Here is a 25,292-nt window from a genome sequence, read left to right as displayed (position 1 = left end):
TGCCAGTTACCCTTAGATTACCAGTTACACATAATCAAACATACGTTATGTGTGTGCCCTCGTAGGTAGGTAATCAATAGACCATAATAGACGAATCGAACTTGAATGACTTTGCTTGACCAGTACCTACTCTATTCATTAGAGCAGTGGAACAATGGCTCGCAAATAAAAAAAAACCTATAATCAAACATGTGTTACATGACATGTGTGCCTAAGACATAAGTAGGTACTTATAGACCATATATAAACGAATCTAACTTGAATGTGAAAAAATATAAATATAAAGACAGAATAATTTGCTTGACCAGCACTTATTGCCCACTCTGACCAGCAATAGGACGCTGGCTTGCATGTGAAAATAATTATAAACAACATATTAAATCAGGGAGATGCGTCTAATATGTCTGTTGTTGTGTTTTGTGTTAGTGAAGTGTGATGATGGTCAGACGGTCTCAAGCCCGTTGGCAGGATTTTTGCACACAGTTGTCGACGCCTTTCCGGTGCTCTGCGATATCTTTTTCAGTGTTTTTGGAAAAGTGGTAAGCGTTTAAAACCTCACCTCATATCACATGTTAAAATTTGTCAAGCTGTTTCAACGATATGTATAGAAATAGAAAGAGCCAAAGAGGTAAGAAAGAAATAATTCAAAATAGCTTAAATTATTCGATATATAGAGAAATAAACTCAATTAGTTAATTTATTCTTTACCCCTTTCTACAAAAGACAGATCAAGACAAACGATCGATAACTAATTGAAGCTTTGTAGCGCGTTTATAAAAAACGCCATTAGATTTTACACAGTAACTTTGAAGAACTGACATTTTGAATCCAGTCCGGAGTTTGAATCAGACGGAAACATAATAGACGTTAAAATCTGAATTCAGTTGCATCGAATTGGCAAGGTAGGTGTTTAAATTAAAGGAACAATGGAAAAATTTACTGTCCCGGGTGAGACTCAACTCGTGACTCGGCGTGCTGGTATCCTGGAGTCGGAAGTTCATCAAGTCTCTCCCGAGTTTGAGAATATTTACATTTTTTATTTATTTCCAAAACATTATGACACCGTTAGCAGACTTTTCTTCGTACACATTGATTTAAAATATATGAACCTATTTGGGCGTTTTCTAAAATAAATATTGATAACCTGATTCTTTCAAATCTGGACATTCTTGGGACTCATTCTACCAGAATCGACAGCATTCTCCATCCTACCATTAAAAAAAGATGTCCAAAAATGTCAATTCCAATACGTCACGTTTTTGTGTGAAAAAATTGTTTCACTTGTATACTGTGCGTGGCGTAGTGGAATGTACAATTTTCTTTTTGGGTCATTTTTTTATGATCAGGATTGAACTATGCTAGTGATTCTGAGTTGAAATAACCCATAAACACCAGGATCTGTGAGAATCAGGTTTTCAATATTTATTTTATAAAACGCCCATTTATGTATTAAGAGTTCAATGTCAGTACAACATTAATAATAACAAAGTTTTTGCTTGTCAAAATAATAACAAAAGCGTAATGAAATTATGTCAAAATGAACTCGATTTCAGAACGAGACCGCGTTTCAAACAGCGCTATCGGCAGCGGTGGGACTCGTGGACCTGGCCTTCCCTGCGCAGCCCCCGCCCCGCCTGCCTGAGCCCTGGTGGGGAAACCATGCTAAACATGACACTAGCGTCAGAAGATTCACTGTGCACTTTTCTGACGAGGTAAGATATGACATGACCCACGGCAGAAAACATACGTAAACATGGAACGTTGTCATTATGAAATATGAAAGCGATATTTACTACAACCCAGTACTTTCCTCGTAGTTGCAGATCGTGAATTCGTGACCAATCAAGATGATGAACGGAACTAAACTTAAACTGAAACTAGGCCTTTTAAACCTTAAAAAGATAAGAATAATAATTTCATTTATTCATGGCAAACTATATTTCATACAAACATATTACAAAAAAGTATATTTAAAACATAAAGTATATAGTTTACCACGAAATGGTCCCGCCTCAGCATAATGCTAACCTTAAAGTCAGCGCTGGTCTTCCGGAGAGACCATTTGAGGGCCACGAACGCAACCGTACAACACGGCTTTATCTATCAATAATCTGAACGTGTCAAATTTGCGCTTTGCGGTGGCGATCAGCGCCATCTAACCTGCGCCTGCGCGTAAAATGTACGGATGTTTAGATTGTTTTATTGAATGAATAAAAACAATATTATATTGCAGATGATAACAGATCTACGGCACCGCATCCACAACCGCCGGAACCTGACGCATGCTCTCCACAACGCCGGAAACACCTACGGCTCCCACGCTGGGTACCTCGCGCACTTCCTTGACCACTGGGCTGACGGGTACGACTTCGCGGCCAGGGAGGACTGGCTGAACAGCTTCCCGCAGAGCATTACGAATATTCAGGGTAATGTCATCTTGGTGATCCCCTCATCCAATAGCTAGCCATACACGCACGGATTTGCCCGTCGGATCTGCCTGAAAGATGTGTCTGGCGGACACATCCGTCAATGTGTGACGAGAAATAGACACAGATTGCCCGTCCGCTGCTCATCTGTGTCTATTTCTCGCCACACATTGACGGATGTGTCCGCCAGACACATCTTTCAGGCAGATCCGACGAGCAAATCCGTGCGTATATGACTAGCTATTCTCTCTAAGGCACGGGTTACCGTCATCTGGCAGAATATTATATTTCAGAAATACACTTCGCATAACACGTAATCGCAGAAAACTTTTAGTCGAATGATACTTTCGCATAAATATATCCTTGCCCTTAGTCATTTCGCATAATATTCATTTGGCAGAATTTTCTAAGTGAGGTTAGGGTTTTCTGCCAAATAATAGAAAAGAAAAGACATTCTGCAATGTGATATTATGCGAAAAGCAGTATACCAAAAGTATTTCTGCCAAACGATATTTCTAACGACTTTGAAGCGAGAGAACATTGGCTTCCGCAATATGTCACGAATATTCAGGGTAAGTTTACCGCATACAACATCGTCAGTCTTATGCATATAATTTTCTATGGATACCTAGCAACCACCGACGACCTACGGGACCCACCCCGCCTACTTCACGCACTTTTTCGACCGCTGCGCTTACGAATACGACTTTAAAACAAGACATGCAGGTCATTCATGTTTCTATTATTTAGGGCGTATCAATGATTATCTTTTTCATCTTACAGTTACCTGGCAATCATGCAAATTATTGACAAATTTTCTTCGTTAATGGTTTTTTCTCGGAACGACGACTCGTGCCTATATACCCAACTGTTTGGTTGAAAGAAACTTACGCGGAACGGCGGAATTGTAGCCTGCTCGACCAGGCTAGACATGGAATCCAAAACGGCATCGGCAGGTCCACATTCCACAATCACTCACTGAACACACACACACCTTAAAATGTGACATCACTATGATCACAACACACGAGCAACAAACTCACTGGGAAATATCTTACACTCTGACACAAAGATACCGAGGGATAACTGGTAGAGAATGCGTTCTGGCATTAATTTCGTCTTTTGTAAAAAATTTCACTATGCAATAAAGTTTAAATAAGGCACTGACACTGAGACAACGTCACCTGACTGAGAGGCAACGTCAGTACTTAACTTAAGTTTATATTGAAATAGGTAGAGTTAGATCAAGGAAAGTCTGCAATGATTTTAATAGCACACGCAGTGAAAGTCTTATTTATACGTCATAATTTCATAGAAGCCTGACGTTTAAAATAACACTAACTGCGTGTGCTATCAAAATCGTTGCACTTTTCTTGGTCAACTTTTTTTTCTACAACCTAGTCTTTATCAAATCTTTATTAAACTGCAAGATAAAAGATTGGGCGTCCTTATTTGGTGAATTAAATTGGATCTTTTTATGAGTTACGTTTATGGATGTCATCTCCATTTCCGATACACCACACAAGAACTCATTTCAACAACTTGCATTTCAGGTCTAGACATCCACTTCATCCACGTCAGACCTCCCAACCCTCGCAAAAAGGTGGTCCCAATCCTCTTGCTGCACGGCTTCCCGGTCACCGCCTTCGAGTATGTTCACGTCATTCAGAACCTGATGGAGGAGAGAGATGACTGCGACTTCGTGTTCGAGATCGTCGTACCGAACTTACCGGGATATGGGTATTCAGAGGTTAGCATATTCATGGAAAAGGCATGGCAGGATAACTCAAATTGACGAGAATCGTAAGGCTTCATATTTTTGTGAAAGCGGATTACCTATATACGTCACACTGAGTCTGGAATAATCGTACTCCAATTCCTACCGACTTATCCTTATTGTCAGGACTTTTTCTATGTGCAAAGTTGGTGGTGGGGGAAGTACAAGCGACACCAACTCGCGAAGTGGTGGTATGAATTTTTGTGGAACGAGATTTTCATACTATTTGGCAGCTGAAAACCGTCAAAAAAGCAAAATGTCCCACACCCACTAAAGCGGCGCCACAGTCGTTCACGAATCTTATTGCTCACTGTAGAGGGCGCTAAATATATTCCAATTTCCGTAGTCTGGTTTTTAGTTTACGTTCGCCGTAATAAGCTTGAGACTTTCGGGTGCTTACCGTGGTTCTAGAATCCACAGAGTCATCATGTTAATATATATTTTTTATCTGTCACAGGCCACATCCAAGCCCGGCTTGGCGCTGTACCAAATGGGCATCATCATGAAGAACCTGATGCTGCGCCTGGGCAAGCAGCAGTTCTACATCCACGCCGGGGACGTGGGACACGTGGTGGGGGATGCTATTGCTACACTCTTCCCCGAGAGTTCTGGGATTCCATACTAATTTGTCTATCAGGTGTTGATAATTTGCCTCACTTGTTTTTTTTTTGTTGTACCAATAAAAGTATTTTTCTGTTTATCGCAGGTCAGAAGTCAACAAGCTTAACCGTTGGTGTGCTTAATCGTTGTCTATTGACGCTTGTGAGAAGCAAAGATAAATTTAATAATACTTAATTCACTCCCGACTTTCTCTCTCTCTCTCTGGGACTCTTATCCCGAAGGGAATCACTTGTACAAGTTCAAAAGTTTTTGCGCATTATCGATGCTAACTCCTTCAATTTTATAAATTGGTAGTTTCCACAGATCTACAGTGACGCTTCCGTTTGTAAAAGTACTAATTATTGTATAAGAACTACTCACAATGGTTAAAACTTAAAATTGGTAGTTTCTTCACGGATCTGCAATGACGCTTACGTTTGTAAAACTACTATTCTAGAAGAACTACTAACATACATTTTTGAGTCAGTAAATACAAATGGCATTTATTCCAGTATCCGCCCCCAATCGTTGACCAAATGGGTGTTAGGACAGCTGTACCCGCCAGCAGTGGTTGACGCGAGATACGAAGACCGGATGTATCCTCTCTCAACTCGTCTGCAGGTATATCTGGAGCACTTTGGCTACTTCCACATGCAAGCTACTAAGCCGGATAACGTGGGTGAGTGTTTAACCCTTTAACCTGCAAGCCAATAGGGAATATTACGCGAAACTCTGCGTAAAGCCTGACCAGGAATATATGATCACGCGCCATGTTGCGGAATTTCATTGGAACTAAATTTCTCATACTAAACTGAGCTGTCACCACATACATGAGAATAACAGCGCTCTCTTGACAATGATCATATATTTCTGGTCGGGCTTTATATGGCGCCACTGCCACAATCTGAGGGTCTATCACAAAACAAGAAAATCGAAATTTCATTATCTAACATCTCTGTTACTCTTGCATATTCGAGCGATAAAGAGGCAGATAGCGAAATTTTGGATTCGCGTTTTCCGGTAGGTTCTCTGTAAACAAACCGCCTTGGTGCATCAATGTCTATTATATTATCTCTGAAAACTTCTCAAAAAACTGTTAAAGGCACAGTATGTATAAGTTACTCTATGGTTTACTAAACGGGCTAGTGCTGCACACTGGTGGCAGAACATTGCAGTAATACCTCCAATTGTTACGTACGGGCAAAGATAGATATAACTCCGTAATAGATAGATACAGTCTAAGGAAAAAACGTGCCTCGAAAATCAAGAAAATTTGATTCTCGTTCAGAGGGCGCTACTAGTTTTGGCCTACAGTCGAATAGATGGCGTTGACGGTTTCGTTTGTTATTTAACAATTTTAACGCATATCAGTGAAAGAACATGGGTCAAAATCATAAAAATAATTAATGCAAATAAAAAAAATCATTTATCTATATTTAAATACATTTTATCGTATTTTTATAAATCTTCATTTTTAGTTTTAAAGTGTGTCGTCAGATGGCAGTGAATTTACTGGGGTTACAAAATTTACTATGACAGTACCGCTCTAGTATAAGTTACTCTATGGTACGGGAAATAAAAACGCCATGCTAGGAGTATGTCTTAAGTTCACCCTGCACAGACTTGGCAAGCAACAGGGATTAGAAGCGCCACCACGAACTTATCACGAATATTAGTGGCACTTTCCAACTAGGGAACAAATCAAATAATTTTATGTAAATATTTTGATTTGTTTTTTTAAGTAGTCACAATATTTATATTCTCTTTATATTTATTTTTCTTTAGTGTATGATATCTATTTCAGTTGGTGGTACTTTTATACTTTGTCGCTGCAAAGTCGGCGCAGAGTTAGCTTAGCTTAGGCTAGACGAACATCTTACGGACCGATACGAAGTTACAACCCCTCGGGTTCTGCAGGTGTCCATGGGCGACGATAATCGCTTACCATCAGGCGATTCGTCTGCTCATTTGCCTCCTGTATTGCTCCTATATCATTAAAAAAAAAGTGTGTGTGTGTAATCTTACGATTGAAGTAAAACATCTTTGACGATGACGTTTATCGCTATGTTGGCACTTTGATGTGTGTCTTATTGTGCGTGTGTCACTACTGAGCGTTACTTCCGACAGGGGTGCGAAACTCCTCCCTTCGGTCAAACTCGGCTCCGTTCGGCTCAGCATTACGACATGAGCGATTGGCTCGACACCTTTACCATCTACTGGGCGAGCCAGAGTATGACGACTGCTATGCGATCGTATGCTGAGTTCCTGGCGGTGAGGAGGGATCCGTTGTCGTTTGGTATCTTGATGTAAGTAACCAATCAGTTAACTATCCTAAATTAGCCTTTTGGACGCCAATGACCGATATATACGCACCGTAGGTCCAACGCCAAAGACTGATTAATCGATAGACCACAGAGCAACATAGACCTACATGCATAAAGTTCAATTTCAGTTTTGACACTTCGGTGACGTGGCGTCTGGATGACTGCTTTTGTGCTTTTGTGTCAAAACACGGCGTCAAAAAGGTTAAAAAGAAAGTATCAAGAGCTGACACCGAATGTCATAATTTCTTTACATGGCACATGGAGACTATATAAAGGAGCCAAATCTCTATGTATGAAAAGTGTCCATCAAAAAACAGTAATTAGGCGGCGCCACCATACACCGAAATACTACCAAAAACAACCTACGTAATTTGGTCGGGTTATTTGTTGCCTTATATGGTTAATGTTATAATCATGTCCCAGAGCCTAACTAGCGCCACCGGAGAGATTAGGAACTATTATTTAAATTCTGCCATAAGAGATTGGCATCCTTTCTATACCATCCATAACATGGCACATTTAGACGTTAAAATACTTTTGTGTATATTAGAACTTAATGATTTTATAAAAATAAGCATAAAAGAATTTTGAGATCTGTTTTTCTGGACCTACATCTACAGTGGCGCCAACTGGTGAGCACAAAAACGGTAGCCCTCGTTGTGATTCCTTTCTTTAATGTTTTAATTATGTATTTACACATGTAAGTACCTACTAGAGTTAGACCAAGAAAAGTCTGCAGAGATTTTGACAGCACAAGCAGTGCCAGTGTTATTAATTCAATTATTTCATAGAAGTTTGACGTTTAAATTTAAATAACACTGGCACTGCGTGTGCAGTCAAAATCTCTGCATACTTTTCTTGGTTTGACTCTAACATCTAGTTTTTAAACAACATGGATGTTAAAATCTGAAATAAACAATTTATATTTTATTTATGCTGAGCTTATTCTCGTAGAAAACATTTTAACAATCTGTGTTATCATCGGACAGGAGTCCGACGCCCGTGTTGTTCGCCGCCATCAACTTTCGCTACGAGATAGTGTACATGCCCGACGACTTCCTTCTGGACAAATACCCCAACCTGCTGCAGACGAACACTTTGGACTTCGGAGGACATTTCGCTGCCTACCAGGTGCCTGTGGTGTTGGCTGATAGTATATGGACTTCTGTGGCCAAGATGGAAATAGTCCGTAGAAATCAAGGCGCAAAACCTTAATCTCACAACTGTAAGAAACTTGTAGCATTAAGTTTATAGAGATATGATACCTATTATATTAGCATTCGTTTCATTATGGTCTTCACATATCGACAGACCGCTCCGGTGTGCGAGCGGAACACCGCTGTATGAGCATAGCGTTGTCTCGCGTACACACCGGTGTGGCGTGCCAATCCGCATCAGTATGAAGACCGCGTAAAACCCTTTAGCCACTAGAGGAAGGAAAAATCCCAGAAAATAAGTATGGACTTACTTATAATATTATAAATGCGAAAGTCTGTCTGTTTTTCTGCCTGTGTGTTACCTACCTCTTTACGCTTAGGGTTCATCCATTTAATTACGTCACACGAATTTCTAGGTTTTTTTGACCCCTCCAAATGACCTGACCAAATGCCCCATAAACCAACCTCTCCCCCTGGTGTGACGTGACGTCACATTTTTTCAACGAAATCAGCATATCGAGTTAAGTATAATATTATTAACTTATAGTGTAAATAACCGAGTAAAGTTTGATTTAAAGTTCGAGTTAGAGGTTACTTTGGGAATTAATTGTATCGAGCGAAGTGTCATAATTCGTGTATCGGAAGTTGTGTTGTTAAAGATAATATAGTCAAGAACTACATATATTTTTTCCACGTCTACGAATATTAACGTCTCTTAGAAAAACATCATCATATAAGGAGACTTTTCGCCTTCTGGCTTAAGGAACGGCCTTAAAGTTACTCTTCAACGACACATAGTTCACGTTTGGCGATTTGTCCTCTTCGTTACGGACCCGGACCCAAACTTGGACCCGGACTCGGACCCGGACCCGGATCTGGACATGGACCTGGTCCCTAGACCTGAAACAAACCCCGGACCCAGACTCATACCCGGACCCCGATTCGGACTCGGACCCAGACGGATGTGATTTAAGAAGCGGTAAGTGTTTAAAACCTCACCTCATTATCATATTTTAATATTTGTCAAGCTATTTAAACAATCGCAAGGCCAAAGATGTAACAAAGAACGAGTCTCAAAAATATGTTAAATTAGTGTAAATAGCTTTCAATTCGTCGATATATAAACTCAATTAGTTAATTTATTCTTTTTCATTTCTCGTTGTTCTAAAAGGTGTGCAGAAAATGATACGCGTCTGCACTAGAGCATTTTACGTTCGAAAAACTTACGATTTTTTAATTTTTTTTACGATAAGCAATTGAAATTAAAGTTTAAATGCATTTGTTATACAATTTCCAGGATAACAAATAGAACGACAGGATAACGAATGAGGAGGTGCTAAGAAGAATGAGTGAAAGAAGAGCTATTCTGAACACTATTGCAAATAGACGCTGGAAAATGATTGGACACTTAATACGACACGACCACTTCTTTAAAACTATCCTGGAGGGGCGGATAGGTAGGAAGCGGGGTAGAGGAAAACCCAGACGCAACTTTTTAGATCAAGTGAAAGAAAAAGTAGGGGTCGTGTCGTATCAAAAAGTCAAAGAGCTGGCGCGGGATAGGGAAAGCTGGAAGATACTCCACCGACAAGAGAATAACTCTTAAGTTAATGATGATGATGATGATACAATTTCCATTCTGATATTTGACTCTCCATTCCATAAATAACGATACTATTGCCTAAATTGTTAATTGAAAGTACCCTCAAGAAATACTATAAAAATGTATACTTAGCCATGTTTTAAAAAAAAATACATCTATTTTACTTTCCTCGTATTCGAAATGAAAAGTAGAGTGTAGTAGTAGTAGTGGTAGTAGTAAAACTCTTTATTGTACAAAAAGAAACATAAAACAAGAGAAAAACGCATCATTTGTACAAAAGCGAACTTATCCCTTTCAGGGATCTCTTCCAGTTAACCTTTGAGCAATTGAGGGAGAGTTGGAGAACGGTAGACATCAAAGCTGTACTAAACGGCATAGGTAAAAGAAAATACTCGGGTGAAAGGCATCATTTTAGCCTCGGACTATTGGCTCCTCGGCAAGTATGAGTGCCTTTCATCCCTTGTTGAACAATCTACTATATCCCTTTCTTTATGCACGGTAGAGGAAGGAGGACAATCTCTTATGGCAGAACCGTTTCAAAAGTGTCCAGCTTTCAGCTTTAAATAATAGTTCCTATTCTCTCCGGTGGCGCTGGGACCGCTGGGTAGGCTCAATGCTCATGACATGAACCATAGAGGTATAATAATAGTGATGAAATTGGGGAGGGGCACAAAATAACCCGACCAAATCACGGAGGTTGTTTTTAGTATGTTTTCAGAAATGTTAAAACGTGTTTTTAATTTTGTCGCATTGCGTATCTTCTGCCCCTAGGTAATTATTATACATGACATTTCATTTCGGTGTATAGGGTATTAGACCATTTTTAGGGTTCCGTAGCCAAATGGCAAAAAACGGAACCCTTATGGATTCGTCATGTCTGTCTGTCTGTCTGACCGTCCGTATGTCACAGCCACTTTTTTCCGAAACTATAAGAACTATACTGTTGAAACTTGTTAAGTAGATGTATTCTGTGAACCGCATTAAGATTTTTACACATAAATAGAAAAATAAAACAATAAATTTTGGGGGTTCCCCATACTTAGAACTCCCATGAGCCGTGGCAAAATGCCGGGACAACGCGAGGAAGATGATGGACACTGACAAGTTGATTTATTTTAAGAGCGGGTAGTCCCGACGTTTTTTTATGTGCCTAATCTCGACATCCGCATCCGCATCCGGATGCGTATACATATTAATTATTAAGATTACATGTAGATACATATTAATTATTCACCATTCATAAGTGATTGTTGCTAGGTCTACATGAATAAAGTATATTTGAACATCTGGCACCTAACAGCGGAAATAGGTAGGTATGTGAAATATAAATGAAAAGTGATGGTTCATTCAGAATTGCTATTAATTTTCATTTCTCATGCTCTGTTGTTCTATGAAGTGTGCAGAAAGTAATATTAGTCAACATGACAGATTAACACAAACGATTTAATAGTTAATAACGCCGCCACTTACATGAGGCCATCTGCAAAAAAATAGTTATTTGTTATACAAGGGTGCAAAGTTGTATTTTACCCGCGAGTGTGGAATTGAAACAGGAGCAGGCGAAAGGATTCTATAGTTGAACCACGAGCGAAGCGAGTGGTACTAGAATAGAATCCTAAGCGTAGCGAGTGTTTTAACACACGAGAAGTAAAATACATTTGCACCCGTGTGTAACACAAAACTTTTCCCCTCACTATAGCGAGGAAAGTGCAACATCCATAGGCGTTAGATCATCTTCATCAACTGGAATCACTAATTTTTTTACGATATTATAACAAAAACCTCTAGAAACTCTGTACTTTTACGTGAGAAGTTTTTAAGTAAAATTTTTGTTGACAATGTTGACATTTCTGACGTATGAAATGTCAATGATGCGTTTTGAAATTGCATCGACTTAACTTGTGCGTTCAGAATTATATTTAACATAATTATTAAAAAACAAACGTTTATTATGGAATTTTAAGGTTTATGACTTAAAATCATTAAATAAAGCTAAATCTGGTATTTTTTATTAGATTCTCAAACCATTTATTTAATAATAATTAATATCGAACGAACCATTATTATGAGCGTTTTACGTTTTGTTATCTGTCAAGCTACTTAAACATGCTCTATCCAAGGTCAAATTACTTTCCCCACTAGTGGATAAAATGCGTTTTTCCCCGCTTGTTTTAAAGGATAAAAGACGGTTTTCCGAGCTAGTGAGGGGAAAAAAATATTTTCATTTCTCATGCTCTGAAAGAGGGTCATTGTTGTTCTAAAAGGTGTGCAGAAAATGATACGTGTCTGCACTAGAGCATTTTACTTTCGAAGTACGATTTTTTTATTTTTTTAAGATAAGTAATTAAAATTTTAGTCTAAATGGATTTGTTATACAATTTCTATTCTGATATTTGACTCTCCATTCCATAAATAACGACACATTTGCCTAAATTGTTAACTGAAAGTACCCTTAAGAAATACTATAAAAATTTATACTTGGTCATGTTTTAAAAAAAACACATGCATTTTACTTTCCTCGTATTCGAAATGAAAAGTAGTGTTTAAATTGGGTGAAAGGCATCATTTCAGAATTCAAAATTCCTCGACAAAAATGAGTGCCTTTCATCCCTTGGTTAACAATCCACTTTTACCTACCAGGGGGCCTAACCAAGATAACAATTGTTTGCAGAAAACTTAACGAAACGCTTACATCAACGTAAAATGTAATGTATGGTAGCGTTTTGTTTTCTGCAAACGATTGGTATCTTGCATAGACCCAGCATTAAAATAGATGAGTAATACGCGTGCGCCCATGAGGGATAGAACATACGCAATTCGACAATATGATTGGTCGATTAGATTTGTAGCCCACCATAAACCATACTAAATTTACGGTGGAGAATAAAAAAAATGCGACTGTGACAAGGACAAATAATAAGAGCACTTTCTCTGCTACTTCTACTGAAAGATACATAAGACTATCCCGTTCAGTCATTTCCCCATCCCTCATGCCCGATCCAGTTATACTAGATTTATGATATCTTGGCTAGGCCCCTGCCTCTCTATCGCTCGAATATGCTCGAGCAATAGAGAGGCAGATAACGAATTTTGGTTGGCCCTCTATCCTTGTAAAGTTGTAACCCAGAGAGGAAACTAGACTTTGTTATTAAACGGACAGACGAATGATAACAAAACTACATCATTTGGTCATCAAAATAAGTTACAAATTAGCCTTCTTCCTTACAACTAGAGTTGTGCCATTCCCGGTAACATTTCCCATTTTGTATGGGAAAATTTCTCGTTCGGTAACATTCCTGAATGGTGGGCCAAAATGGTTACCGAGTGGGACCCACGGACCACCATATTAGATGGTGCTGGCCGGGGTTCAGACAGACCGAAAAGGAGATGGCGGGACGACTTGGACGCATTTTATCCGGATTGGCGGGAAACAAACAACAGGATCGAGTGGAGGAAGCGAGGGGAGGCCTTTGCCCAGCAGTGCTACTACCAGGCTAGTAAAAAAAAACATTCCCCATACAAAATAGGGACTGTTACCGGGAACGGGATAACTCACAACGTTTTCCTTTCAATTAACCTAACGTAACCAATTCCTAATATAATTCCTAATACCTTAAATACGTTCCAGAATGAAGGCAATGTAATAAAATGTGTAAATTTGCAAACAATTGTCGATTAGCGATGCCTCGATACCGTTTACATAGCAAACAAAACGTGGCCTATATTAATCGACACGATAAAGCAATCATCAATTCATCAGGTTTGTACTCGTAGTTTCAGTGTGGTAGCTTGGTGTTAGTTAACTTTTTTTATTTTTATTTTTATTGTATTTTCTATTACATATTATTACATTTCTATTTCTATTATATAATCACGCCATTTTATTAAACACTAAGTATAAAAAAATCAAAATTACAAACTAAATTAAAAACTAAAATTAAAAACTAAACTTAAAAATAAACTATAAATAAAAAATTTGCCCCAAATCAGTACCGTCTATTGGCAGCATTGCCACGTTGTAAGGCAATGCTGATCCGCTGTGCTAGATATGAACCAGCCCTCTGGTCACGCGTCAACTCTACTAACCTGCGGCTACATTCCTTAAAAACTCTATGGGCACTTTCCCCACAAGGCCCCATAGAATATCACGCCTATTTCCCGGAGGGGTAGATATACCACGGATTTCCACTTGCTACGATCCTGACATACCTCTTTCGCTTCCTTCACTTTCATAACATTCCTCATACACGCTCGCCGGTTTAGGGTGCTCTTGACCTGGCCTTTCTTCAGGATTTCCCCGATCTGTTCAGAGAAAGTCCGCCGAGGTCTGCCCCTTCCAACTCCCGTTTCTACCTCTCCCTTAAACACTCTCTTTGTTAGCCTTCTTTCACTCATTCTTTCCACGTGTCCAAACCATCTCAACATAAATTTTTCAATTTTTGTCACTACATCTTCGTTCAGTCAGTTCAGTTTAGTTTTTTCTATTAACTGCAAAATTATACATAATAATAGTTTATGCTACATAATGAAGGGCCTTAAAATACGAGTGTTACATACGCTGCTTTATCTATACACATATTATAAGCTCTCTATATGTTCAGGAACCGCATGTTACGACCGCTATTGCGGCATTTGATCGCACTGTTTGCAATTAACATTTCGATTCGAATATAACGTCTCTTGTCGAATGAATTCAAATCTTTATGCTGGCCGTAATTTGCGGTTTTGTGCGGATATGCACTGAAAAAAAAAGTTCATTTAATCCAACAAAAAAATAGTAATAATCACTAATTTTTCGTACCGAATTCCCAGGACAACAAACTTTTTGTAATCGCAAGAAATCGATTTTAGTTATTTTAAATAGTAATTTGTGGGAATTACATTTCAATATCACAAGTGGTGTAAAATATAGCTTGCACCTGTAATGACAGCTAAACTTTTGTTAAGGGGATCCCATGCCCCAATGACCTTCGATTTGAATCCCTTAGTTTTCTAATGTTTTTTTCACCTCAGCAGCTCGAACAAGCCTACTTTCGTCACTCCCTGGAGTGAGGAAAGTGCGACTTTCCTCACTCCAAGGAGTGAAACAATGTAGCTTTTTAATTTAGTGAAGGCCATGAACTTCATACTTTTATTATTATTTTTTATGGTACGGTATGGTATGGTACGGTACGGTACGGTACGGTACGGTCCGGTCCGGTCCGGTCCGGTATCGTATCGTATCGTATCGTATCTTATCGTATCGTACATATTATAATACTTTTTTTTTTCTGTTTATTCTGTGTAATTCGAAATACATTTTAACCTTTAATATGTTCTCACTACTGAGGTGAAAAATTATGTGTGCAACACGAGAGCAAAGTTATTTTACATCTCGTGTTTTTGAGTCCCTCGCTACGCTCAAGATTCTACCTTAGAATCACTCGCTTCGCTCGTGATTCAATTATAGGATCTTTCGCTTTCTCAGGACTCAAAATAAACACTCGCAAGAAAAACCAACTTTCCTCTCTTGTTGCACAAATAACTATTGTAGCTTATCATATTAACAGCAACGGATTGTAGCAATATATAAATATAATAATATAAATTCGTATAGATTAAGTTAAAATAATTTATAATGTAATTTAATATTATGAAATAAATAAATCTAAATCTAAATATATAGTATCCCATATTTACTTCAAGTTCATTGTTTTCGAAATATTTGGCATCAAAGTTGAACAATTTTAAGCCAAAAAACTGGTTTTCTGGCCATAACTTTTGTGTTAATTAGTTTAAAATTAAAACCTTAGACAAATTTTTAGAGACGTCTAAGACGAACCCAAATATGTAGATTTCGTATAAGTAAGATCTTTCACAGCAATCGAAATACGAAACGAATACGAAAAAAGTGTTTTTTTTAGACAATGTTTAAAACAATCATAAATAAATAAGTATTCATTTTTTTCACAATCCGGTAGACAAAAATGGAGATAAAAGATTGAAGAACCGATAGCCGCTTGTCTTATTATTCTATATGTAGTGCAAAAGTAGAAAATACGATTCAAAACTTGTCAAAAATCGATGAAAACCTCAGGTAGCCCCTTAATGACTAAAAATTAGTTTTAACGCCGTTTACAAAACGGGTTTGTCATTTCTACCAAAGTATTTTTTCCGTGTGTGTATAGATAATAGTAGTTTATGCGATTACTACATAACGAATAAGACTGTGGGTTTATGAAACAAAAACGAAGTGAGTATCATACTCGTGTTTTAATGCCTAATTGTGGTATTTTCTATAAAAAGGGACCTTATTGTCGATGGCGCTTACGCCATTATAAACGATGCTCCGATATAAAAACGCGCGACGCTGTGCGGCTTAAGCGCCATCGACAATAAGGTCCCTTTTCATAGAAAATACCATTATGTACAGATACACTGTTTTATTTAGCGCTTTTATTGTAGTAAAAGTCCAATGATGCGCGTAGCATCATTTCTGTTGTGCCTTTTGTTCGTGGCATCAGTGGCATGCGACGATATAGAAACAAGCCCGGTGCAAAGTTTCCTGGAAACGATCAACAAATGGCGTCCAGTGCTTAAGGATATCTTCGGAAGCGTTTATGAAACAGTGGTAAGTTATATTCGTATGTACTATGGGAGCAATGCGTCCTACAATGACATACGGAGCCGAAACGTTGACACTCACGGTAGAGCTGCTCCATAAATTTAAAGTCACTCAGCGAGCTATGGAAAGGGCTATCTATGCTCGAAGTCTCTCTGAGGGATCGTATATCCATCAGAGAACTAAAGTCGTCGACATAGCCCACCGGATTAGCAAGCTGAAGTGGCAGTGGGCCGGTCATATTTGCCGTAGAACCGATAACCGTTGGGGTAGACGAGTTCTCGAGTGGAGACCGCGTATCGGCAAACGTAGCGTAGGACGCCCTCAGACTAGATGATGACTTTAGCAAGGCTGCTGGCAAGAGCTGAATCAGAGTTGCCGCAAATCGTGCTCAATAGGAGAGGCCTATGTTCAGCAGTGGACAAGAGTAGGCCAATGATGATGGGAGCAATACTGGGCAGCAATATGTAATAACTATTAAATTTAAAAAAATCATTCATTCGGCATATTTGTGGCCGAGTAAAATGGTTCGAGTTTTGGCTGGCAGAAGTAGCTAAGCAAGCAAAGCGTTCGAAATTATCTGTACACAATCTATTGTTAAAAAAGTAAGAGTGATCTTTAAGAACACCTGGGGGCCTAGTCAGGATGACAATCGTGCATCGACAAACATCAAACTCTTGGCTAGGGCCCTTGAAGAGATGAAATTAAACCACCACGAAAATGCATTACAGAATCGAGTCGCTTTCGAAGCAGCTCTAAAGGAAGCAGTCAACTTGATGGACCAGGCTTACCCCGCACAGCCTCCACCCATCGTGCCTGAACGTTGGTGGGGGGAGAACCAGTCCAATGACACTAGTGTGAGGGAGTTTACAGTGCGTTTCACCGACGAGGTATGTATTTCTATTAGTCACAATATTATAGGTACTCTGGACGTTGGGATTTCTCCATCGATTGACACAAAGAAGCCCGCTTATTAGGCCGTTTTTCCTGCTTTCCTGCGCAGCGCTTTCATGGCCTGACCATCTATATCTCTACCTCTGCTGTTAGAAAAAGCCTTATATTTCTTATTTCTATCTTTTAATTAAGGAGAGGGCTCAATTACAGTTGAATGTTGCAGATGATAACCGATCTTCGCTACCGCATAAACCACCGTAGAGACTTTACGCCAGCGCTCCAGGGCGTCGCTAACACCTACGGTACCAACTCCGCCTTCCTCGCCCAATTTCTCGAGCAATGGGCTAACGAATACGACTTTAAAGCGAGAGAACGTTGGCTGAATAATTTTCCACAATATGTCACGAATATTCAGGGTAAGTTTACCGCATCGTCAGTACCTTATGCATATAATTTCCACGGGATAGCCACCTACCTACCGCCTACTTCACGCACTTTTTCGACCGCTGCGCAAACGAATACGACTTTTAAACAAGACAAGCAGGTCAGGGTAGATACATTCTTTGGTAGATACAAATAGCCGCCGTCCGCAATTCGGACAGTATCTTTTTTTTTTTTTTTTTAAGTAGATGGTATTTTGGTAAGAGTTCAATTTTTAATACTCACAGATTTTTTTATGTGAGATATTTGACTTTTATATATGATCTGGATGTAACTTGAAATTCTAATTTCTACGGAGAAAAAGGACTATATAAAAAGGACTGGACTATATAAAAAACAAATGATTGGAGACAAATATACTGAAGACATTTTTATTGGATTTGACTTATGGATTTAAAAAAAAGGAAGACTATATCTAAAAGTGACTTATGAAATTTAATCTTACTTCATGAATCTAGTATAACATGGATCGGTCATGAGGGGTGGGGCGAAATGACCGAACGGGATAGTCTTATGTATCTTTCAGTAGTAGTGACAGAGAGCAATACATTACTTTTTGTCTTTGTCATAGTTTCACTTTTCCACCGCTGCCACAACCGAAATTGTGGCAAACAAATAAGTACGTGACATGTCATGCTTGTTCGTTGCTTGTTTAATTATTGTTGTTTTCTATGAAATTGTGCTTTCTCTTATAAAACATAGTGATAGTTAGCGTTTTGAATTGATAAAATAATGGTGAATTGTTCTGTAATCGGCTGTAATAGCCGCTCTGAGCAAAAATATGAGAACATAACCTTTCACACGTAAGTAAGGTAATTTACACCTTCCTCTTAACGCAATGTGTGAGAATAACATCGTAAAATTACGTTACATTCAAAGCAATGTAGAATCAAACGATTTCAATAAACATATCACAATTATTTACGCAAATTAACAAAACATTATTTGTAAAATTATCCGCCCAAATTACGTAGGTTGTTTGTGGTAATATGTCAGCTACTCAGACGAGTCTGAGGTCAGCCGTTTTTAATCTTCTTCTTAATTTAGCTGCATAACAATCATGTTAGGGATACCACATGAAAATATCATAATTTTATGGGTAATTTTGACCTCGAAGTTTTTTCGTATTTCTAATTCCAAAAAATAAAATAAACAAATGTTGTGGAGATTAAATGTGGTGTACATTAATTGATGTGAATTGTGATTTGTGATTTTATAAAATTAAAACTCATAATACATTTTATTTTACGTTTTATTTACTAAACATGTTTAGTTTTGTACCACCTGCGCGAATTATAGGAGGTCTTCATTGTTCATACGCCTAAAAAGAACGGCCCATTGACATTTTATTCAACAATTTTAATACCGTCAAACTGCCTCCAGGGTAATCGACCCAACGTGATATCAAATATTGGGGTAATTTTTACTATTTTTTACCAATATGGTATCCCCACGTTTATGACGCCATCTATGTCTATCCCTTACGGGCGCACGCGGTAGGCCGCATCTATGTAATTCGGCTACATAGATGGTCCATAGACATAGACGCACTGACATTGACAGCAACGTCAGTACTTAACACAGAAGTTCTGTGGTACTTAAGAGTTTATTATGGATGGTATAGAAAGGATGCCAATCTCTTATGGCAGAATTGTTGCAAAAGTGACCGCTTTCAGCTTTAAATAGTAGTTCCTAATCTCTCCGATGGCGCTAGTTAGGCTCTGGGACATGAGTATAACATGAACCAACAAATAACCCGACCAAATTACGTAGGTTGCTTTTGGTAGTATTTCAGTGTATGTGGCGCCGCCTAATTACTGTTTTTTGATGGACACTTTTCATACATAGAGATTTGGCTCCTTTATATAGTCTCCATGGAGTTTATATTGAAATAGGTCATAGACATAGTATATCCAAGTAGTTATAGACGCGCCGCCGAGCGACCGGGAGTAAGAGAAAGAATATTCATATAAAATATTGGCAGCATAGGTTTTTTTTTCATTCACTCTCATAAATTTCGGTATTTCGCCATCGCCTCCTACCTATGATGCCACCCGGTCGGTGATAAGGACAAAGCATGGCACTATTTTCTCTTTCCTTTTATAGGAATCGCAATAAGACTATCTTTCTCTATCAAAGAGTGTCAGGCCCTTGGTGCAAGTGTTATTTATACGTCATCATTTCATAGAAGTTTCGTTGCAGACTTTTCTTGGTCTAACTTTTTTTTTTCTACAAAGTAGTCTTCATCAAAGCTAGGTTATATTAAATTGCAAGATAAAAGATTGGGCATCCTTATTTAGTGAATTAAATTGGCTCTTTTTATAAGTTAAGTTTATGGATGTCATCTCCATTTCCGATGCACCTGCCCACAAGAACTCATTTCAACAACTTGCATTTCAGGTCTAGACATCCACTTCATCCACATAACACCTCCCAACCCTCGCAAGAAGGTGGTTCCAATCCTCATGCTGCACGGCTTCACGGTCACCGCCTTCGAGTATGTCCACGTCATTCAGAACCTGATAAAGGAGAGAGATGACTCCGACTTCGAGTTCGAGATCGTCGTACCGAACTTACCGGGATATGGGTATTCAGAGGTTAGTTGCATATCCATGGAGGATAACTCAAATGAGGGCTATCGTTTTTTTACTCACCAGTTGGCGCCTCTGTTGATGGTGGTCCAAAAGACTAAAGAATTCAGTCAGTCATTGAAGTGACAAATGACATTTGACATTTCGAACTATGGAAAAGACCACCATCTACACTAGCGGCCCTAGCGGCGAATTCATACGCGTTAGCCCTCATTGAGGAGAATCGTTTGGCTTTATATTTTTGTGAAAGCTGACTACGTCACACTGAGTCTGTGATAATCGTACTCCAAATCCTACCGACCTTCAGCCAATTCAACTTATCCGTATGGTCAGGACTTTTTTTGATATTAGTAAAGAAATTTGTATTTGTATGTGCAAATAAGTTGCACATGGTGGTGGGGAAGTATAGTTGGTCAAACCAACTTGTCAGTAAAAAAACCTTCCTTCCTTCCTCCTTCCTTCGCCTTCCTCCTTCCTTCCTCTTCCTTCCTTCCTTCCTTCCTCCTTCCTTCAATCCTTTTCTTGGGTGCTAGTACTAGTGCAAGACAAAGATAGACTATGATTCTCTCTGTCTATGTTTGAAATGAGACAGTCCTTTGACAAAATATATGAACCATGGAGACTGTATAAACGAGCCAAATCTCTATGTGTGAAAAGTGTCCATCAAAAAACAGTAATTAGGCGGCGCCACCATACACAGAAATACTACCAAAAACAACCTACGTAATTTGGTCGGGTTATTTGTTGCCTTATATGGTTCATGTTATACTCATGTCCCAGAGCCTAAATAGCGCCACCGGAGAGATTAGGAACTATTATTTAAAGCTTAACGCGGTCACTTTTACAACAATTCTGCCATAAGAGATTGCGATCCTTTCTATACCATCCATAATATGAACTTTTGTGGGACGAGATCTTCATACTATCTGGCAGAGTGGCAGCTGAAAACTGTCTAAAAAGCAAAATGTCCCACACCCACTAGAGCGGCGCCACAGTCATGCACGGAGATTATTGCTCACTGTAGAGGGCGCTAATTCAAGGGCCTGACACTCTTTGATAGAAAAAGATAGTCTTATTGCGATTCCTATAAGAGGAAAGAGAAAATAGTGCCATGCTTTGTCCTTTATCACCGGTCGGGTGGCATCATAAATTTATAAGTGTGAGAGACAAAATCCTATGCTGCCCAAATTTTATATGAATATTCTTTCTCTTAGTCGCTCGGTGGCGCGTCTATAACTACTTGTATATACTATGTCTATGGGCTAATTAGACTCCAATTTTCGTAGTCTGTGGTTTTGACATAATAACGTCTTATAAATCGATGAACACCGGTAGCATGCACGAACAAGTGTAACGTTGTGGACAGATCTTCATGGTAACGTTGTGGACAGATCTCCATGGTAACGTTGTGGACAGATCTCCATGGTAACGTTGTGGACAGATCTCCATGGTAACGTTGTGGACAGATCTCCATGGTAACGTTGTGGACAGATCTCTATGGTAACGTTCATCAATGTTTTCTTATGACGTTATCACGCAGAATTATCGTCCGTAAACCGACTTTACACACAACCATATTTTTTTTTAGTTTGTGTTCGTCGTAATAGACTTGGGATTTTTGGGTGCTTACCAAAGAGTAAAGTATAATAGGTAGTGCTTACCGTGGTTCTAGGAGTCGTCATGTTAAAATATGTTTTTAAACCGTCCCAGGCCACATCCAAGCCCGGCTTGGCGTTGTACCAAATGGCCATCATCATGAAGAACCTGATGCTGCGCCTGGGCAAAGAACAGTTCTACATCCACGCCGGGGACATAGGACACATGGTGGGGGATGCTCTTGCTACACTCTTCCCCGAGAGAGTGCTGGGATTCCATACTAATTTGCCATTCAGGTACCTATTCGAATTGTTAAAAAAAAATGTTTTTTTTTATACTACGTCGGTAGCAAACAAGTATACGGCCCGCCTGATGTTAAGCAGTCTCCGTAGCCTATGTACGCCTGCAATTTTAATGGATCTATTCTTTTATACTTAATCTTATTTATTTTTAATTTTTATTGCAAATGTTATATATGTTTTAATTATGGATCAATGTTATCTGGATTAAATGATGTTATTATTTATTATAATTATTTATATCATACAAAAACCGGACACGTGCGAGTCGGACTCGCCCACCGAGGGTTCCGTACTTTTTAGTAGTTGTGGCAACAGAAATACATCATTCTGTGAAAATTGTCTAGCTATCACGGTTCATAAGATAGATAGATAAGATAGGAGTCTTAGTAATAGGGTTCCAACTTCCATTTTTACCCTTTGGGTACGGAACCCTAAAAAATGCGACCGTTGAGGCGAGCCAAGTGTACTGTTCCATTAGCCTGAGTTGGCTGTGTAAAAGTTTTGAGTCGTTAAATCAAAATGGCATTTATATTGGTATTTATATATAATGGTATTTATTCTTTATTTCATACTGGGTGTATTTATTCCAGTTTGCGTCCCCAATCGTTGACCAAATGGGTGCTAGGGCAGCTGTACCCGCCAGCAGTGGTTGACGCGAGATACGAAAGCCGGATGTATCCGTTATTAACTAATTTGCAGTTTTACCTGGAGCACTTCGGCTACTTTCACATACAAGCTACTAAGCCGGATAACTTGGGTGAGTGTCAATCCTAACCCTTTGACCGCCAAAGACGTCAACGGGCGGCCTAATATCAACCTTCGTGCATTCCGACAAGATTCACGATGACGCGCTGATAGGCGTTGCGTTCAAAGGGTTAAACCTATTTCCATTGCTTTGACGTGAAACCTTCGCAACAAAATAAGTAATAGTATTATCATACCGCCCCGCCCCGACTCGAATTACCTCGCCCCGCGACAGCAGATTGACGGCCGTTTGCCCACCGCTCAGTACTATTTTTAAGCAACTCACTCACACTATGACGCATGACGCGTGTAGACGTGCCGTTCACACATAGAAACGTAAGTGATTTTTGACGTATAGCGTGTCCGCCCTGTGCCTCCGCCATGGTGTCCACTAGGTGTTGTTACATCCCACCTATCAGGAACCTGCAAAGCATTCACAGTTTTAAAACAACTTTAAAAAAGTTTATGCTTAAACATCAATTTAACGAGGAATGCCTAAACTTGAGACAAGCTACATTTAGATTCATTATAGATTTTTGTATTTACATACTCGTAAGTGTAGTAAGTATGTACTTACTGCCTTTTTTGTCCCCCGCAATCGATACTCACTGTCATTTTTATTATTTAACATAGTTTTATTATTATTTAACGTGTTCACGATTGTAAATTTATCGCCACCATTGTATTAATGTATATATTATTATTTTTTATCTCGTTATGAACTGTTTTTTTTATTTGCACCTTGTTGGTTATAATTAATCTTGACGTGTCTTTTATTATTTGTTTCATGGCCCCGACGGAAGATTAGCGTTAGCCCAGCCAGGCTAGCACCATGCTGAGTCGGGACCAAAGTCGGGACCATAGTTAGTTAGTTTTGCTGGGCATTTTCCGCAACTCTACATCCAATGTGCCTATTTTGCGTGAAACGAGGTAGCGCTACTCTAACCACCCCAGCTCCACCACGAAGCCTAGCAAGGTCTTCCGGTTGCTAGTTGCCTCCTTTAGTGTGCATGGATTCCCTAGGTATTTGCTCCTATATACTTCTACCTGTTTACAGTCTAGGAGAATATGTTTTGTTGTTTCTTCTTCTGCCATGCACGCTCTGCACATGGGGCTGTGTTACCTATGTACGTGTGTTTATAATCTATCTATCTATATCATAAAAAAACCTCTTTGCTCCCAGGACACGGCCCCGACGAATCCCCAGTGGCTTTAACTTCCTGGCTCCTTGAGCCCATCATGATGGGCACGAACATCAGCAGCCAGTACTTCGTCGACGGTAACCTGACGCAGTACTACGATATGAATGATTGGTTCGACACCTTCACCGTCTACTGGTCGAGCAAGAGTGCGATGACTGCTATGCGATCATATGCTGAGTGGCTGGCGTGGAAGAGTAATCCGCTGTCGTATGATATCATGACGTAAGTAACCAATCAGTTATGGATGGTATAGAAAGGATCGCAATCTCTTATGGCAGAATTGTTGTAAAAGTGACCGCGTTAAGCTTTAAATAATAGTTCCTAATCTCTCCGGTGGCGCTAGTTAGGCTCTGGGACATGAGTATAACATGAACCATATAAGGCAACAAATAACCCGACCAAATTACGTAGGTTGTTTTTGGTAGTATTTCGGTGTATGGTGGCGCCGCCTAATTACTGTTTTTTGATGGACACTTTTCATACATAGAGATTTGGCTCCTTTATACAGTCTCCATGCAATCAGGCAATCAGTTATATTGTGCTATATGCTATAGTATGTGGGGTCCCTTTGTTTGACATAATTTTTGAGGAAAACCAAATTATGACTAATGATAATATGACAATTATTACATTATGACTTTCAATAATTATGTCAAACAATAGAGACCCGTTATAGTCTTAAGACCTTCTCAAGGATTTACCAAGTAAGTCCTTGTGGTTATGTAGTTTGTTGTAGAAAACATTGATATAGATAAAAAAATAACTGTATTATTTTCGGACAGGACTCCGACGCCCGTGTTGTTCGCCGCCATCAACTTTGGCGCAGAGATAATCTACATGCCCGACGACTTGCTTCGTGACAAATACCCCAACCTGGTTCAGACGACCACGTTGGACGTCGGAGGACATTTCGCTGCCTACCTGATGCCTGATGTGCTGGCTAACAGCATATGGACGTCCGTGGCCAAGATGGAAATAGTCCATACAAATCAAGCCGCAAAATCTTAATCTCACAAGTCATATAAAATAAGAGT

The 25,292-nt window shown here is 39.2% G+C and overlaps 2 protein-coding genes across 2 annotated transcripts; both read left to right on the top strand.

The window, feature by feature from the left end:
- Positions 1 to 926: 926 nt before the first annotated feature.
- On the top strand, positions 927 to 24,357 carry LOC134750325 (juvenile hormone epoxide hydrolase-like). The gene is made up of 7 exons (XM_063685489.1): positions 927 to 1,004; positions 1,554 to 1,712; positions 2,234 to 2,426; positions 3,953 to 4,176; positions 4,661 to 4,840; positions 5,316 to 5,482; positions 24,240 to 24,357. Exons 1-5 carry the CDS (start codon positions 927 to 929, stop codon positions 4,826 to 4,828), a joined length of 822 nt encoding a protein of 273 aa, XP_063541559.1. The 3' UTR covers positions 4,829 to 4,840; positions 5,316 to 5,482; positions 24,240 to 24,357.
- LOC134750324 (juvenile hormone epoxide hydrolase-like) lies at positions 16,342 to 25,266 on the top strand. Its single transcript, XM_063685488.1, has 8 exons — positions 16,342 to 16,497; positions 17,220 to 17,378; positions 17,606 to 17,798; positions 20,224 to 20,420; positions 22,125 to 22,306; positions 22,903 to 23,069; positions 24,240 to 24,480; positions 25,041 to 25,266. Exons 1-8 carry the CDS (start codon positions 16,342 to 16,344, stop codon positions 25,264 to 25,266), a joined length of 1,521 nt encoding a protein of 506 aa, XP_063541558.1.
- The last annotated feature ends 26 nt before the right edge of the window (positions 25,267 to 25,292 follow it).

The sequence above is a fragment of the Cydia strobilella genome, chromosome 19 (genome assembly GCF_947568885.1).
Source record: "Cydia strobilella chromosome 19, ilCydStro3.1, whole genome shotgun sequence".
Classification (NCBI taxonomy): domain Eukaryota; kingdom Metazoa; phylum Arthropoda; class Insecta; order Lepidoptera; family Tortricidae; genus Cydia; species Cydia strobilella.
The sequence above is the reverse complement of the archived record's forward strand: the minus strand, read 5'-3'. Positions and strand labels throughout refer to the sequence as shown.